This window comes from Lactuca sativa, chromosome 2 (genome assembly GCF_002870075.4).
Source record: "Lactuca sativa cultivar Salinas chromosome 2, Lsat_Salinas_v11, whole genome shotgun sequence".
Classification (NCBI taxonomy): domain Eukaryota; kingdom Viridiplantae; phylum Streptophyta; class Magnoliopsida; order Asterales; family Asteraceae; genus Lactuca; species Lactuca sativa.
The window spans coordinates 124,721,215-124,738,877 of NC_056624.2; the positions used below are offsets into that span (position 1 = coordinate 124,721,215).

Consider the following 17,663-nt stretch of genomic DNA (forward strand, 5'->3'; position numbering starts at 1 on the left):
CAATACGAACTTAAACTCGATAAAACATAAGCGATTCAAAAGTTGGGCTCAAATACCTTCTATATGTGTTATTGGGCCTTTGTGGCCCAATATCATGTTTATTGGGCCCAATATATTCACATATGTTTATTGGGCCTCCTGTGACCCAATTACATGCCTACGGGATCCTCAATGGCTTTTACATGCTATTGGGCCTTAGTGGTCGATTGGCATTGCTAGAAAGGTCCAAATCAAACATATGCATGATGGGCCAACGTGCCCGTCTCATACTCGACAGCCTATGATAACATACATGAGTAGTGGGCCTCTGCTGCCCTCTTCTCTTCGTATGTTAGGCTTATCTCTGTTATTCAAGTAAACATGAAATTAGGTTGATAAACAAGGTTATTCAAATTCAGTTGGATTTTATTGGGAGATAACAGGTGACATTATTAAGTGTCGGTCGTAGTCTGTAGTTATAACCAGAGTCTCTTGGAGGGAGAGCGAGAGTTTGTATATAGATCTATATAGGGGTGACTCCCTCATACATGAGCTGTTCACTACAGTTAGACTCGGCTAGTCTAGGGTGACAAAATCTCAAATCAATTCCGACATTCGCTAGAATGCCAAGACAGACGAACTAGTCATTATTATGCATGGTTATAACCACTCACATAGATATCCAACACCATCTAAGTAATCAGGGGAAAACATATTCATTCGTTGTGACGATACAATAATACAAACTATCATACTATTTATATCGGAAAACATCAGGTTTTCCGGGGGAACAACATTATTCACTCCTATAGACAACAACTATAATACAATAATCAATTTTGAATAACAATCACTTTTACTTGTTTTGAAATCACATACACATGCACTTATGGGATCATCGCATCTTTTCGCAAGTAGTTTTTGTACAGAAAATATCGGATTTTCTGGGTTTTACAAACAATACAAACTAATTTTATATCAAACATGCTTATGAACTCACCAACATTATATATGTTGACGTTTTCGAAATAACTTGTATTCTCAGGTAACAGATAAGCTGAAGAGCAATACTAAGTGTGTTAGGATGTTACATTTTGAAAATTCTCAAACAATTTATGTTATGGATGTGTAATGTTTAAACAATGTACTAGATGTGAACAATGACAGTTGTACTATCTAATGTTGGTGATGTATGTGTTGTTCATGTATATTTATTGTGATGATATTTCAATTTAAGTCACACGAACCCCCGGACGTTTCCGCCGTCTGGTTCGGGGGTGTGACACTCGCCGAGTCCTTCCATACCCCTTTCTCATTCAGATGTTTTAAGGCAGATTTACAACCCGAAACTCTAGATCTAGCCTCCCAAGGCTGACGTACCACGTAAAGCTGCAAGCTTTACGTCCATGCATGGCACTTAGGGCTTGAAATGCCAAAACAACTTTCATTTAGGGTCTTAATCAAGAAATCTCTTCTATTACCTGGGACCTTTGGACTCTAGGGACCTCACAAGGTCCAAATCTGAAGTCTCAATCTCTTGGTAAGCTCAACACACTCAAAGCCTCAAGGAAAGATGGAATAAGCCCTAAAACTCCATAAAATGATACGTAATCAAACTAATGAGCAAGGTGGAGACCTTTTTTTACCTTCAACAGAAGCTCTAGATGAAATAACACCAGATCCAACTGTTGGATTAGTGTCTAAGTCCATAACTATTTTGGTATGTACTTGACCCGATGGTGCATGGTCCTTTTGGGTTGCCTTCACCAAAGCAACTTGATAGGATGAATTATGGAGAGAAAGGATTAAATATGATTTATTAATATATTATGAGAATAATATATTAAAGGAGAAATCATATTGTTTAATTAATATTAGTCAAGAATTAATAAGAATTGAGTTTGTGACTAAAAGACATTAATTAAACTAAGGGACTAGAACTGTCAATTGTATGATAGTTGAATATTGAGCTAATGGACTCCATATTAAAGGGGTGGACGAATTCTATGGGGAAACCCATTAGAAATCGTCCAAGGCCTTTAAGGAAGGAGCCCATGGGTTGCTTAGGGCTTAAACATCCAAATTAGGGTTTCCTTGTTAGATAACCTTAATAGCCTCACTGTTTAAAGGACCTTATAGCCCCAAAAACGGTGTGAACTAATTGATTAGGGTTTCCACACGTTTTGGGCAGCCTCCTTCTCTTCTCCTCTTCATCCTCTTGCTCTTGGTGTTTGTGAACCATTAGAGGAGTGACATTTGTGACTCTAAGCTTTCTAAAGTCAATACAAGAAGGATTTGAGATTGTTATTGCTACATAACAATCAAGGTATGATCTAAACCCTAATTTATATGTTATATTGATTATCATATGCTAGATCTAGGGTTTATAGTCTTGGATGAATTGCATGTACAATAGAGAAACATAGATCCAAGCATTAGGATTTGTATGAGCACATAGGATGTTCTTATGGCCAAAACCCATCAGTGGTATCAGAGCCTTGATTGGTTTTGTCACACCCCCAAACCAGAACGGCGGAAACGTTCGGGGGCGGAGGATGTCATATTCAGTATCATAACAGTTCATAGAAAGGAAAGTACACACCACCATACATATATAAAGGTTTTTAAAATGTTTACATCATTGTATTCATTACATGCCCAAAAGATAAAAGCATAAACATCTTTCAAAAGAAATAATTAACGCCAGCGCGTTAATTCCCAAAAGTTGATTTCCAAACCTGCTTAGCGGTTCCCTGAGAATACAAGTTATTTCAAAAAGAAAGTGTCAACAGTTAAGTTGGTGAGTTCATAAGTAGTTTAGAAAGTTTGTATGTCATTACAAATTGAGTGTATGTTTTCCAAGAAAATCCCTTATTTTCTTATAAAAGTGTGAAATGCATGAGAATATATGTATTGAATAATATGGATAGTTAAATGAAGAGAATCCCTTATTTTCCTATTAGTTGTTTGTTTTGTATACCGGGAAAATCCCATATTTTCATAAAGTGATAGTTAGCCTAATGTCCCAGACTAAAAACCGAAAGCAAAATACATGCCTTAGGGAGTTAGAGCATAGATTTATATAATAAAACCTATTAGAAGATTTCAGTTTGTTAAATGAAGAATAGTTTTAATAACTACTCATTCATCAATCAGAAGTACTATAATAATTGTATATCCGATGAGTTTTATAACCATACTAAACATAATATGCCTGTAGCGACGTTCTTCAGGCGTCGTAGCGTTATGACAAACTGTGACCCCAAAGGACGGACTGTAGCTAACAGTCAGGGCGCGGGATCATGACTTCCCGTATAGATATATACACATTTGACACATTCTCCGAACGGGAGACTCTGGTTATAGACAGGACTTGAAGCGGTACCTTTTAGCAAAAAGGTATTATTTAAAGATGTACACGTCTCACGGATTCTCAACTAAGTATGTATTAAAGTAGTAGTTTCGTATGCAAAGTTTATCCTTTTTCACAATGTTCGACAATGCATAAATCATAAGTTTTTAAAATATATTAAAACGGTTTAGCAACGAAGGATGCTTTGGAATTGCTAAATACTTTGTAAAAATCTAGTGCATGCAAAATGTGACAAGAGTTTTCACATAGTAGTAGTGAATCACAAGTGATTCATTCGATAAAAACGAGTACAGTGAAACCTTATGAAATACACGATAATAACCGTATGTTTACTTGTATTCCCCTCTTAAAAGCGTATAAAAAGCATTTAAAATGTATTTAAAATAAATGTGTTTGTAGGGGTATGAACTCACCTGAAGGTTTGAAGAAAGCGAGATGGAAACCGGGCAGAATTTCGTCTCGGGAAACGGATTTTTCTCGGGATTCTCGGGAATCTCGGGAGTAAAAACGATCTTCGGGACTTGGGCTAAATGACCAAGGCTTCGGGTTAGCACGGGCACGGAAAACGATGCAAAACGCAAGAGAAACGAGAGGAAATGAGCAAGTTTTCCCGGAACCCTCGCATCCCTTTTATAGGGGCTGAGAGGCTTCGGTACGCGGGGTGTACGGACGTCCGTGGGGCGTACCCGTGCGTCATGCATGACCGAGTCCTCGACTGCCCCGGAGCTCGGATGGGACGGGGCATAGCTCGCATAAGAGGCGACGTGGTCGAACCGAGGCCCTTGATTTGAGTACGCGGGGCGTACGAGGGTACGCAGGGCGTACCTCGGTTCCATCTGCTGACTCCTCTTCGGATATTACCAAGAGTTTAAAATTAAAAATATATATTGATTATTTATTAAACTTCAAAAATTCATATCTCCTTCATACGAACTCCGTTTTCGACGTTCTTTATATCCACGTGTAGGTGAGACTAAGATCTACAACTTTCATTTAGATTCCGTCGGCAAATTCCGAAATTATTTTATTATTTATTTTTAAAAGGCCGTGTTTAAGGAATTTCTTTAGAAATTCACAACTTCTTTATCTGACGTCAGTTTTTGCCAGAATTTTTACCGCTGAATTACCATTGTCGAGACCTTCGATTCTCGTTTAGGTCATTCCGGCCAAAAGTCGCTCGATCTCCGATTCGAGTTTTTAGCTGCCTGCTGCTAAGCCGAACTTAAAAAAAATCATAAATTCAATTTACGAAGTCGGATTTGGGCGTTCTTTTTATGTACTTTTGCAGTTTAACGATATCTATGACTTTCATTTAGACACCTAAGGTCAAAAAGTATTTTATTGAAACTTTGCGTTTTTACGTAACTTCATATTGCCGGGTTTTGTCGGAAAACTTAGAATGGTCATAACTTCTTCGTTATAACTCGGATTTTAGTGTTCTTTATATGCTTGGAAATATTAAGACGATATCTATTACATAGCGTACTCCAACCAGAGCTTTTGAATACTTCATTTTTCGATGGTATCCCAATTACTTTTTCCAAGAGGTTACAATACTCGATTTTCAATGACCTGAAATGACGGGTTGTTACAGATTTCTATTGTATTGATGCATATTTGATCGAAATCAGCACTGAAAATCGAAATTTTTTGCTTTTGAGTGTTTGACTCGCCGAGTCACTTGGTGCACTCGCCGAGTCAGCTGTACTCGACGAGTCCAGGTCCAGACTCGACGAGTCAAAACGTCTGACAGCTCATATTCGCGATTTTCTTCCTGTTTTGGCTTTGGATAATTACCATAAACATGTTTTTGTTATATGGTGGTTGTCGAGGCCAACACAAATAATAACCCTAAATATTACACACTAAAATAGTGTATAGTAGTAAAGGGATCGAATCCACGGAGATTGGTTCAATTTATAACTCTATGAAAAATATCTTTGTAAAAATACTTGTAAAATAACAATAAAAATAAAATGGGGGGTTTTGGTGTTTTGAAATACTTGAAACAAACTAGAATTAACTATGATTTAAATAGACAAATGCAACAAAAATAAGAGTTTGATGTAAAACCAATAAGGGAGAGATGGTTGACTTAAAGTTTCCTCACTTTGACTTTTGATGAACATATCATTAGAATCTAATGGTGCAATACTTTGATTTAAATCCTTAATTTGGCTATAGTAATCCAAGGAGCTTGAGATTACCTAGACTTTTCTTAATTGTTGAAATGGCTAGAGAAGCTCATAACAATTTCCTTAGTCAAAGTCACTAATTCCAAATAGCATGTAATTAGTGAAAGTCAACTAGCATTAAGAACCAAAAAGTCACCAAATCCAAGAGGGGTCAAATGCTTTCACCACCATGTTGGAGGAAATGTTTTTATGATTGTGTGAAGCAAAAACAACACAAAAATCATTTGTTGCTTGCTAATTTGAGGATCATTTACTTAATCAAGAAATTAGCCAACTAATCACCACAAACACATTTAAACTCATGAATAAAAACATAATAGTAGTGATAATATGATAAAACACAAAACATTTCCATAAAGATTTAAGAACAAGTTCATGAATTCTTCAACATTCAACAAAAGTTCAAAGGATTCAACAAAAAGTCAACCAAGATTAGTTTAGCTAAGCATGGATAAACTCAAAGAAACTAAGTTAGAGGAAATTGTACCAAACATTTTCAATAATCAAGAGGTGAAATCAAGATGTTCTTGAGGTGTTCTTGGCCTTCAAAAGCACTCCAAACTCCAGAGAGAACAAGTCAAACTTGGACCTTCAAGATAAGGCTGAAGAGGAACACCAACCTTCCCAATATAGAGCTCTAGATAAAATCCCGAAATTGCCCTTGTCAGGAATCCACGCGGGCCGCGGGTAATCTTTTGTGGGCCGCGGGCTTCAATGACATTTTTGGGCTTCTTCAAGTTTTGGGCCCCCACAGCTAATCCATTGGCCCAGTTCGAATCCAATCAGCTCCTAGCCCATTTTTCTTCAATATTTCTTCAATTAAAGCCCAATTTGTCTATCCACATCACTCAAAACTTCCGCAAACTCCCAAATATTGATCTTGCACACTCAAGAATTCTCCCGCGTCTTTCAAATTTAAAGCTCAATTCTTCCAAGCCTTCAAGCAATTGACAAGTCCACCCCATGAATCACCTTCATAGCCATCAAGCACGAAATCCCCAATTCCCTTCAAGCCCAATCGCCTCCCAAGAGTACCGCCCCGCTAGTTTCCAAGAAAATATGCAATAATGCTCAAGAAACTAGAAAGTACCCTGAAATGGTCATAAAAATAACAAAAGGGAAAATATGCATGGAAGTTAACTAAAATGCGAATGAAATGTGCTAAAAGAAACTATAAAAAGAAGTAAATAAAATGAAACTATCAAATCACCCCAAGCTTAAACCTTACTTGTCCTCAAGTAAGACAAGACTAAATGAACTTGGGACAAACTACCCTAGAAATAAAAAGAATGGATAGTACCATGGAACCTGTTCGATGTTAGTCAACATGGTCAGAATTGATCTCGCTGCTGTCTCACAACTTTTTCATCCGATGGCAATGGGACCATAAACCACAGCCAGGAGAATTCCTTTAGGTGAATAAGGAGGGATGGTCAGTCGTAGTCTTAATGGAACATGCATACAATGAAGAACATCTGTAGTAGGGAGAAAGCAACTGGATGGGCTCGGGTGGAGCTCTTCTTTAAGTGCACACTCTGTTCTCACATTTTCCGGTTTCTCTCATGTGTAACTAGGTTTAATCGCTCGGGCACCGTTGTAGGAATCGGTTCACTTAGTGTTGGCCCAAACCTCCCGTAGTATCCGACTCGACAGTCTCTCTAACATCACCAATTTGCGAAAAAAAAAACAACTCAATCTATATACAATAAAACAGACCTATACAAATGAATATCAAATGCCGGGTGACCAAGATGTTGGGAAATTTGTTCAATAATTGAACCGGCCACTTATCTAAGATAGTTGCAACTGAAAATTTGCGTGCTTCCTTTTGCTTTTTTTAAGATACTTGAAGGTAATGTATTAACTATCAAATTTTTTAACAAGAAATCCTTTGACTCAAAATTTGGTTCCCAAAGGTGTGTAAGTGGAACCGAAAGGGTAATGATATAATCCGAATGGCCTAAGTGTGAAAATGACCATGTGTGGAGCATAAAGATGTAATGTAATCTCCTTTTCAAACTTGTGGTTTTTCAAAGATAATGAAAATGTCCAAATGTGGACTAAAAGACTCTCGAAAATTCTAAGAAAATCACAAAAAGATATGGTGATGTAAAGAGACCGGATATGGATTCTACTCGGGGACAAGCACCAATGCTTCATCCTAACAGTTTAAACATGATCAAGTGTGATCCTCTCGACGGTAGTGACCGCAAGGCTAAGAACATCCATTGCTATAATATATCCTACAGTTGTTAGTATTGTATGCATAATTTTTCATGAAACTACCTGGCCATGATCACTTATCCCTTTAAGCTACCAGCATCTGATCCCAAGTATGAAATCCCAAACTGCAGCCAATGGTCCCGGTTCGATGGGTGAGATAGCAACAAGATCCTAGACCAATAATGATACAATAAATGTGAACCTGTTCCATGGTATCCAAGAGAGGTGAGAATAAACAGACAAAAAAATGCATGAATGCTAATGCCTTAGGCTAAATGCTATGCAAAAATATAAAAGGTGAAAAAGAAGAAAATAAGATCTTTTTGGAATTTTAAATAAATAAAAAAATGAATGAAAATTAGCTTAATACTAAAATGTTATGCATCCTAGTTAAAAATGCATGAAAAAGTAAAAGATAAGGGAAATGCCCCACCCCAAGCTTAAGAACAAGCATTGTCCTCAATGCTTAGGGAAAGGGCGGAAATGACCTAAATCGGAGGGTCGGGCGGCGGGAAATGCCTGTGACGATAATGGTAGTCCCATATATCTTGGACCTGGCAGGAAATGGGAGGGAAGGACTGCTCCAATCGACCAATACGACTCACCACATCTTGGATGGCTCTCGTATTCTCTTGCGTTTGGTTATCGATGCGCTGCACCATAGAGAACATGGTGGCAAATTGGTCAAAGAACGTAGGGGGGAAATATGGTGGGACTTCGTGTCCCCCCTATTGCTGCTGCTGAAACTGAGGCTCGACGAATTGTTGTGCATGCTGAAACTGGTCATCCTCATCATCTACAGGTGGAGGGTAGTCTGATGGAATGATCCATTGCTCGGGATCGGTTGGCTCAAAACTCCCTATATACTCATGGGGGAGAATGAGGTATGGTTGGTTGTCAAGAATCCACATGGGACCGACGACCGAATCCCGGATGAGTTGCATTCGGCGAAGTGTGTTGCCGTCAAGGCTAGAGGGGCCGGAAGCCTTCTCGAATGGAAGAGTAGAGAGATGAAGTTGAAGCGGTGGTCGGGATGCAATGAGGGTGATTAATCCCCTAATGAAAATGTCTCCTTTGTCCATAGTTGTGAGGTTGTAACACTTGGTGAAGAAAAAGGAGGCAAAATCAGGCCGCAGACCGTTCTCAGGAGTCATGCACCAAAGATAAAATAATTTCGCCTTTGAAATTTGTCCCACTTCGGAGTGGGCGAAAATGGTGCATGTGAGAACTCGATGCGCTAGGCACAAACATGGGTGGATTATGGAGGAGGCCTTTGATGAAGACGATGAATATTGTGGCTCGTTGGTAATTTGTTGCCAAAATTAATGCTCATTGAAGTTTCCGGGCCATGGGTCATGTTGGTAATATAGGTTGTCCACTGGAGTGCCCATCAGGGCGTTCACGACCCGATGCGGTAGGGATCATTTCTCACCGAGCATTTGGAAGGTGCAGTTTGGGCTTCCTCCTCGGGATTGAATGTGGCAAGAAATTCCAAGGTGGGTTCAACATAGGTGGCGGCGCGGTTATAGAGGAATTGACCCCACCCGATGTTGTTAAATAACGTTTGGACTCCATCGAGCACCCCAAGACTAGCAAAAGATTCCCTATGGATGAATTTTGTTGACTTGACTTGACGCTTATTTGAAACGAGAAAATCATAAGTTTTACGATCCTTGTGATTCAACAAACGAAACGGGGGATCCTTGGATTTTCCTTTCGACCCTCCTTTAGAGGAAGTTGCTCCCGTCCCCGTTTTTGCACGCTTTGACATTTAATCGGGACAAAATTTTACAAATAATAACTTTCAGCCACAACAAAGGCACACAATACCAACAACAAATGGGAAATTGGGATGTAAACAATCAAGTTAAAGGAATGAGATTACCCAATTTCTTAGACCCGGGATGAACTAGTGCCACCAAAAAGATTTCGTCAAGACATACCCCAAGCTTGCAATTTTGCTCTATATTTGAATCTTTAATCGCTAAAACAACCCCACAAACTAGCTTCAAGATGACTTTCCGGCGAATGGAGTGGCGGCACCTGGAATTGGACGGAAATTTTTCGTGAGATTTTGCGGAAAGATTGGTATGGTTAGAAAGCTCTTGATGAGAGAAACAAAACCCCGTGCTCGGAATCTCCAATGGTGGCCGGAGTTGGCCGGAAAACGCGAAAGAAGGTGGTGGTGGGTGGCGGTGGCGCCCGGAATTCCGGCCACAGATCGGACCGGAATTTGGGTGGGGTTTGTAGAGGATGAAAAATGGAGAAGAATGGCGGTGGTTTCGCGAGATTCCGACCGGTAGAACTCCGGGAAAATGGATTTTTGTAAGATGTGGGTTTAGTGTTCTTGAGCTTCTAAAGAGAGAATGGAGGAATTTGTTAGGTTAGAATGAAGAAGAAAGGTGCTGGAGGGGTTTAATCCTTGGTCAAGGAAGGTCAAATTCGGGTCAATGTTTGTCAACTCATTAAACCTCTTGGTCAACGAAAGTCAAGGCAGTCAACAGCTCCAAGGAAACAGTTAAGCGACCAACACGCGGGCTGGGCGCGGGCCGCGTGCTGGCCGCGTCTAGTCCCCAAAAATGGACTTGTCCAACAGGGAACAGGAAAGGAATCTGCGCGGGTGGAACACGGGCCGCAGGCAGGCCGCGGGAACTGATTTGCTCGAAAAAGTTTCCAAGTGCTTCGAAAATCCACGCGGGTCAGGTTCGGGCCGCGGGCTGGCTGCGGGTACTGAATTAAGTTTGAGCTTTGGCCTACGCGGTCTAGACTCGGGCCGCGTGTTGGCCGCGTCTACTTGCTAGAAAACCTTCTGAACTTTCTAACCTTCCACGCGGTCTGGGCTCGGGCCGCGGGCTGGCCGCGGGTGCTGTTCAAAAATCTGATCTTTTGACCTAAGCGGGCCGCGAGCAATCCTTCATGCATCTTACGCGGGCCGCGGGTATGCCTGCACATCAAAAATGAGATTTTTCCAAAAAACTTGATTTTTAAGCCAAAACGATCCCCGTAAGGCCCGGTATCAAAATTTTGACAAAATTTGGAGTAAAACGGGGAACGATTGGTGAAACCTTTCAAAAATTTATTTGAATCCCAAAAAAACGCTTTGCAAAATGATTTATTTGAATTTGAAAAATGGTGAAAGCACATTGCTTTCCAAAAATGCCCTTCTTTAACGTCTTTTGCGAGACGTCTTCCTAGCTTTCTTCAACACATCGGGACATCCAAATGGATGATTTCAAGGGCATTAGCACTGAAACCTTCATAGAATGGCTTCAACCGGTGCCCATTGACTCTAAAAATTTGTCCCGTCTTTTCGCTTTGAATTTCCACCGCCCCATGGTCAAAGGTCTTAATCACAACAAAAGGTCCAATCCATCTTGACCTTAGCTTGCCTGGAAATAACTTCAATCGTGAATGGTATAGTAAGACCCTATGCCCCATTTTAAAATGCTTCCGGGTGATGGACTTGTCGTGGAAGAGCTTCGTTTTCTCCTTGTAAATCCTTGTGTTTTCATAGGAGTCGTTTCTCAATTCTTCTAGCTCTTGGAGTTGAAGTTTCTTATGCCTTCCCGCCTCGTCAATGTTGAAATTGCATTGCTTGACCGCCCAAAATGCGTGGTGCTCTAATTCGATGGGAAGATGACATGGTTTCCCAAAGCCAATCTGAAGGGCGACATTCCTATCGGGGTCTTATAAGCGGTCCGATAGGCCCATAAGGCATCGTTAAGTCTCAGACTTCAATCCTTCCTTGTCGGATTCACCGTTTCTCTAGAATAGACTTCACTTCACGATTCGAGACCTCCGCTTGACCATTCGTTTGAGGGTGGTAGGCGGTAGAGACACGATGGGTCACGTTGTACTTTTTCAATAAAGCTTCCATCATTTTGTTGCAAAAGTGCGTCCCTCTATCACTAATCAAAGCCCTAGGCACACCAAGTCTCACAAACACATTAGATTTTAAAAAGTCAATAACCTTTTTGGCATCATCCGATCTTGTGGCTTTGGCCTCAACCCACTTAGAAACATAGTCAACCGCGAGCATGATGTAAACGTTGCCAAACGAAACAGGAAATGGGCCCATGAAATCAATCCCCCATACGTCAAAAATTTCACAAACAAGGATTGGATTTTGGGGCATTTGGTTCTTTTGCGAAATGTTTCCCGTCATTTGACACCATTCACAACTTTTGCAAAACAAGTAACAGTCGCGTGACATGGTTGGCCAAAATAATCCACATTCAAGAACTTTTCTCAAGGTTCGGCTAGGTCCAAAGTGTCCCCCATAAGCAAATTCATGACAGAATTGCAAAATAGATTGATGCTCTTGTTGGGGTACACATCGCCTAATGATTTGATCGGGACAATGTTTCCACAAATAAGGCTCATCCCACACATAGTATTTTGCATCACTTTAGAGCTTTTCTTTTTGAGCATGTGTGAATGTGTCCGGATACCTTTTTGTGACCAAAAAGTTAATGATATCGGCATACCAAGGAATAGATTGAGTAAGGGAAAAGAGATGCTCATCCGGAAACTCGTCCTGCAACGGGAGAGGAGTTTCATTTGAAGTGATCCGGCTTAGATGATCGGCCACGAGGTTCTCGCATCCGCTCTTGTCCTGGATTTCCAAGTCAAATTCTTGTAACAGTAGGATCCACCGGATGAGTCTCGGCTTTGCATCTTTCTTTGTCATCAAGTACTTGAGAGCCGCATGATCCGAATACACTATGACTTTGGTGCCAAGTAGATATCACCGAAACTTCTCCAAAGCAAACACTATGTCCAATAGCTCCTTCTCCATGGTAGAGTAGTTGCTTTGAGCATTGTCTAGTGTCCTTGATGCATAATAGATCACGTGGGAGGTCCTCCCATTCTTTTGACCCAAAACGACGCCTATCGCATAGTTGCTTGCATCACACATGATCTCAAAGGGAAGATCCCAATTTGGTGCTTGCATGATGGGAGCGGATGTAAGCAACTCTTTGAGCTTGTCAAAAGCTTCTTTGCACGCCTCGTTGAACTCGAAATCAACCTCCTTTTGCAAGAGTTGGCACATTGGTCTCGTTATCTTTGAAAAATCCTTGATGAACCTTCGGTAGAAACCTGCATGGCCCAAAAAAGAACGAACTTCCCGAACACAAGTCGGGTAAGGTAAGCTTTGAATAACATCAATTTTGGCCTTATCTACCTCAATTCCTTTTTAGACACAATGTGATCCAAAATGAGACCTTGACTCACCATGAAATGACATTTCTCAAAATTCAAAACCAAGTTTGTTTCAATGCATCTTTTTAAAATTTTTGTGAGATTGGTCAGACATTCTTGAAAAGAGTTGTCATATACCATGAAATCATCCAGAAAAACCTCAATTAGGTTTTCAACATATTCCGAAAAGATACTAACCATACAAAGTTGAAAAGTGGCCGGGGCATTACACAATCCGAATGGCATTCTACGGTATGCGAAAGTGCCAAATGGACATGTAAAAATTGTCTTTTCTTGGTCCTCCGGTGCCACCGGGATTTGGTGAAAACCGGAGTACCCGTCTAGACAACAATAATGGGATTTCCCGGCCAACCTTTCTAACATTCGGTCAATGAAAGGAAATGGGAAATGATCTTTTCGTGTGCTTTCATTGAGTTTGCTGAAGTCAATACATACTCTCCACCCGTTTTGCACACGGGTGGGGACCATCATACCTTTGTTGTTCTCGACCACCGTGATTCCCGTCTTTTTTGGAACGACTTGCACCAGGCTCACCCACTTGCTATCCGAGATTGGATAGATCATCCCCGCATCTAGGAGCTTCAAAATCTCTTTTTTGACCACTTCCATCATTGGCGGATTCAAACTTCTTTGTGCGTCCCGTCTCGGCTTGCATTCATCCTCCATTAAGATCTTGTGCATACAAGTGGAGGGGCTCAATCCCTAGATATCCGCAATCGTCTAACCCATGGCTTCTTTATGCTCCTTCAACACCTTGACGAGTTGTTTTTCTTCAAATTTGGTTAAGTGAGTTGAAATGATAACCGGAAGGGTTTCATTCTTTCCCAAATAGGCATACTTCAAGTGTTGAGGTAAGACCTTCAATTCCAATTCGGGTGGTTGAACAAGGGATGGGGGCAATTTTGTATGAGTTGGGGGCAATTCAAATTGCTTGACATCTAATCTTGTGGATTTCTTCATCTCCATTTTATTTACCAACTTCTCAACTTCCGGATCCAAAGAATAAAGCTTTAATTGCTCGGCTAGCTTCCCACAATCGAATCCTTTGCTTAAGATCATCTTCAATATATCACCGTTAGATAACTCGAACAATTCTTGAGTAATTGGCTTGACAACATCAACAAAGTACAAAGATGAAACATCACTAGGATATCTCATGGCATCATAAATATTAAAACTTATTGTTTCACCATCAAACTCCATTGTCAAACTTCCCGCATACACATCGATCTTCATCCTAGCCGTCTTCAAAAACGGTCTCCCAAGCAAGATTAGAGTCGATTTGGAGGACACTTGCTCATCTAGATCAATCACATAGAAATCCGCCGGGAAGACCAATTGGTTCACTTGCACTAGGACATCTTCCAAAACGCCTCTAGGAAAGACACTTGATTTATCCGCAAGAGAGATTATGACACCGGTTTCACTTAAGGGTCCGACATTCAATGATTCATACACCGAATAGAGCATGACATTAATAGAGGCACCAAGATCAAGCATAGCACTACTAAAAGTGAAATCTCCAATCTTGCAAGGAACCGTGAACATTCCGAGATCTTTGCATTTGGGTGAAAGTTTCCTTTGTAAAACCGCGGATGCGTTTTCATTCATCAAAATTTTCTCATTTCCCTTCAACTTCCTCTTGTTGGTACAAAGTTCTTTCAAGAACTTTGCATATCTCGGAATTTGCTTGATCGCATCAAGTAGAGGGATGTTTACTTCCACCTTTCGGAAGGTGTCCAAAATCTCTTTCTCCTCCATATTCTTATCTGAAGTGGCAAGTCGGGAGGGGAACGGTGGTTGAGTGGCTATTGATGTTACTAGAGGGGTAGACTTCTTTGGAACTCCAGCTTGTGCATCGTTCTTGACTGTAGGTTCTTCAATGGGAATGATCTCTATTTCTTCCTCTTCCCTTGGCTTCTTCTTTGAACTACTTTCTCCGGCTTGTTTGCCACTTCTCAAGGTCACCACATTGACATTTGGGTTCTTTTCGATTTGAGAAGGGAGTTTACCACGGGATTCCAACTTTCTTATAGATGTAACTATATCTCCAATTTGTGCTTCAATGTTGGAGATACTAGTCCTATTCTCTTTTTGGAATTGTTGGGTACTAGTGGCTAGAGATTTGACAATGTCTTCAAGAGACATTCCGGAGCTACTTGGTTGAGATTGAGGAGGTTGTTGATGATGATGTGGAGGGTGCGGTTTGGGTTGATAGTGTGGATGTTGATGTTGGTATTGAGGTTGTGGTGGTGGATAGGACGATCTAACCAATGCATTTTTAGGCAATGGTCTTGAGTTGTAGCTCATGTTGGGATTTGGCTTCCAACTCGAATTATGTGCATTTTGGTAACCGGATGGTTTGTTGTGGTAGTTTTGGAACTCTCCCATGGCATTCACATGTTCTACATCTTCTTGAAGGATGGGACACATATCCGTAGGATGTCCCATTATTGCACATATTCCACAAACCATCACTTGTGGAGTTTGTCCCATGGCTAGCTTTTGGACAACAGAGGTTAGATCTTTTATTTGAGACTCAAGATTTGATGTTCCCACTTCATTGACTTTGTGTTGTGTGTCTCTCTTCATGTCTTGGCGAGGGCCAAAATGTTGTGAATTTGCGGCTATGGTGTTGAAAAGTTGTCTTGTTTGTTGTGGGGTTTTACTAAATACATCTCCACCACTTGAGGCATCAACTAGTCTTCTCTCCATTGGCAACAATCCCTCATAGAAGTGTTGAATGAGGAATTGTTCCGGAATTTGGTGTTGTGGGCAACTATAGCACAAGTTGTTGAACCTCTCCCAATAATCATGGAAAGTCTCATTTTGACCTTGGCGGATTCCACAAATCTCATTTCTAAGACTTGAGAGTCTTGAGGCGGGATAGAATTTATCAAGGAAAGTTCTTGCCATGTCGGTCCATGAGTTGATCGACCCCAGTGGAAGATAGAATAACCAATCTTTTGCTCTATCGGCCAATGAAAAAGGGAATGCCCTTAGCTTGATTTGGTCATCGGTTGACCCTTGTGGCTTCATGCTAGTGCAAATAATGTGGAACATCTTCAAATGCTTATGAGGGTCTTCATTCTCCAATCCATGAAAAGTTGGTAGATGATGGACTAAACTTGACTTCAACTCCGAGCCTCCTTCCAAAACTGGGTAATTGATACCGGTTGGAGTTTGTGTAACATCGGTCTCCATCATTTGCCTCAAAGTTCTTTCGGGAACTTCTCCTCCGTCCGTCATTGCAATTGGTTCAATAATGGGTGGGTTTTGTTGTAGGGGTGGTGATTCGGGAATTTCTTGGCGAGGGTCGGGACTAGAATCGGGTTCTATATCACTTAATGAAGCGGTTTCAACCTCCGGGTCCCCGTGGGGGTTATAAGTTTGACCATGTTCAACTCGTTTTTCCTTAGCCAAACGCCTTGCTTCTTTTTCGATTTCTGGGTTGTAAATCAAGTCACCTGTACGCTGAGATCTAGGCATAGAGGGACAAATTGATTAAAAATAAACCAATCCCCGACAACGGCGCCAAAAATTTGGTGGTTGTCGAGGCCAACACAAATAATAACCCTAAATATTACACACTAAAATAGTGTATAGTGGTAAAGGGATCGAATCCACAGAGATTGGTTCAATTTATAACTCTATGAAAAATATCTTTGTAAAAATACTTGTAAAATAACAATAAAAATAAAATGGGGGGGGGGGGGGTTTGGTGTTTTGAAATACTTGAAACAAACTAGAATTAACTATGATTTAAATAGACAAATGCAACAAAAATAAGAGTTTGATGTAAAACCAATAAGGGAGAGATGGTTGACTTAAAGTTTCCTCACTTTGACTTTTGATGAACATATCATTAGAATCTAATGGTGCAATACTTTGATTTAAATCCTTAATTTGGCTATAGTAATCCAAGGAGCTTGAGATTACCTAGACTTTTCTTAATTGTTGAAATGGCTAGAGAAGCTCATAACAATTTCCTTAGTCAAAGTCACTAATTCCAAATAGCATGTAATTAGTGAAAGTCAACTAGCATTAAGAACCAAAAAGTCACCAAATCCAAGAGGGGTCAAATGCTTTCACCACCATGTTAGAGGAAATGTTTTTATGATTGTGTGAAGCAAAAACAACACAAAAATCATTTGTTGCTTGCTAATTTGAGGATCATTTACTTAATCAAGAAATTAGCCAACTAATCACCACAAACACATTTAAACTCATGAATAAAAACATACTAGTAGTGATAATATGATAAAACACAAAACATTTCCATAAAGATTTAAGAACAAGTTCATGGATTCTTCAACATTCAACAAAAGTTCAAAGGATTCAACAAAAAGTCAACCAAGATTAGTTTAGCCAAGCATGGCTAAACTCAAAGAAACTAAGTTAGAGGAAATTGTACCAAACATTTTCAATAATCAAGAGGTGAAATCAAGATGTTCTTAAGGTGTTCTTGGCCTTCAAAAGCACTCCAAAGTCCAGAGAGAACAAGTCAAACTTGGACTTTCAAGATAAGGCTGAAGAGGCACACCAACCTTCCCAATATAGAGCTCTAGATAAAATCCCGAAATTGCCCTTGTCAGGAATCCACGCGGGCCGCGGCTAATCTTACGCGAGCCGCGGGGTTCGACGACATTCTTAAGCTTCTTCAAGTTTTA

The 17,663-nt window shown here is 40.4% G+C and overlaps 1 protein-coding gene and 1 pseudogene across 1 annotated transcript; both read right to left on the minus strand.

The window, feature by feature from the left end:
• Positions 1–9,632: 9,632 nt before the first annotated feature.
• LOC122196614 (uncharacterized) lies at positions 9,633–13,659 on the minus strand (annotated as a pseudogene).
• Positions 13,660–13,713: 54 nt separating this feature from the next.
• On the minus strand, positions 13,714–16,482 carry LOC111898674 (uncharacterized). The gene is made up of 3 exons (XM_052768917.1): positions 16,167–16,482; positions 14,663–15,035; positions 13,714–14,572 (listed from the first exon to the last, which is right to left on the minus strand). Exons 1-3 carry the CDS (start codon positions 16,480–16,482, stop codon positions 13,714–13,716), a joined length of 1,548 nt encoding a protein of 515 aa, XP_052624877.1.
• Positions 16,483–17,663: the final 1,181 nt, after the last annotated feature.

Excerpts from the sequence above, each read along its gene's own strand:
- LOC111898674 (XM_052768917.1), bottom strand. The coding sequence starts at position 16,482 with ATGCCTAGATCTCAGCGTACAGGTGACTTGATTTACAACCCAGAAATC. Across the intron at positions 15,036-16,166 it reads TGTTACACAAACTCCAACCG|TTACATCTATAAGAAAGTTG; the intron begins GTATCAATTACC and ends TTGGAGATATAG. Across the intron at positions 14,573-14,662 it reads CAAATTCCGAGATATGCAAA|GAAACTTTCACCCAAATGCA; the intron begins GTTCTTGAAAGA and ends GGTTTTACAAAG.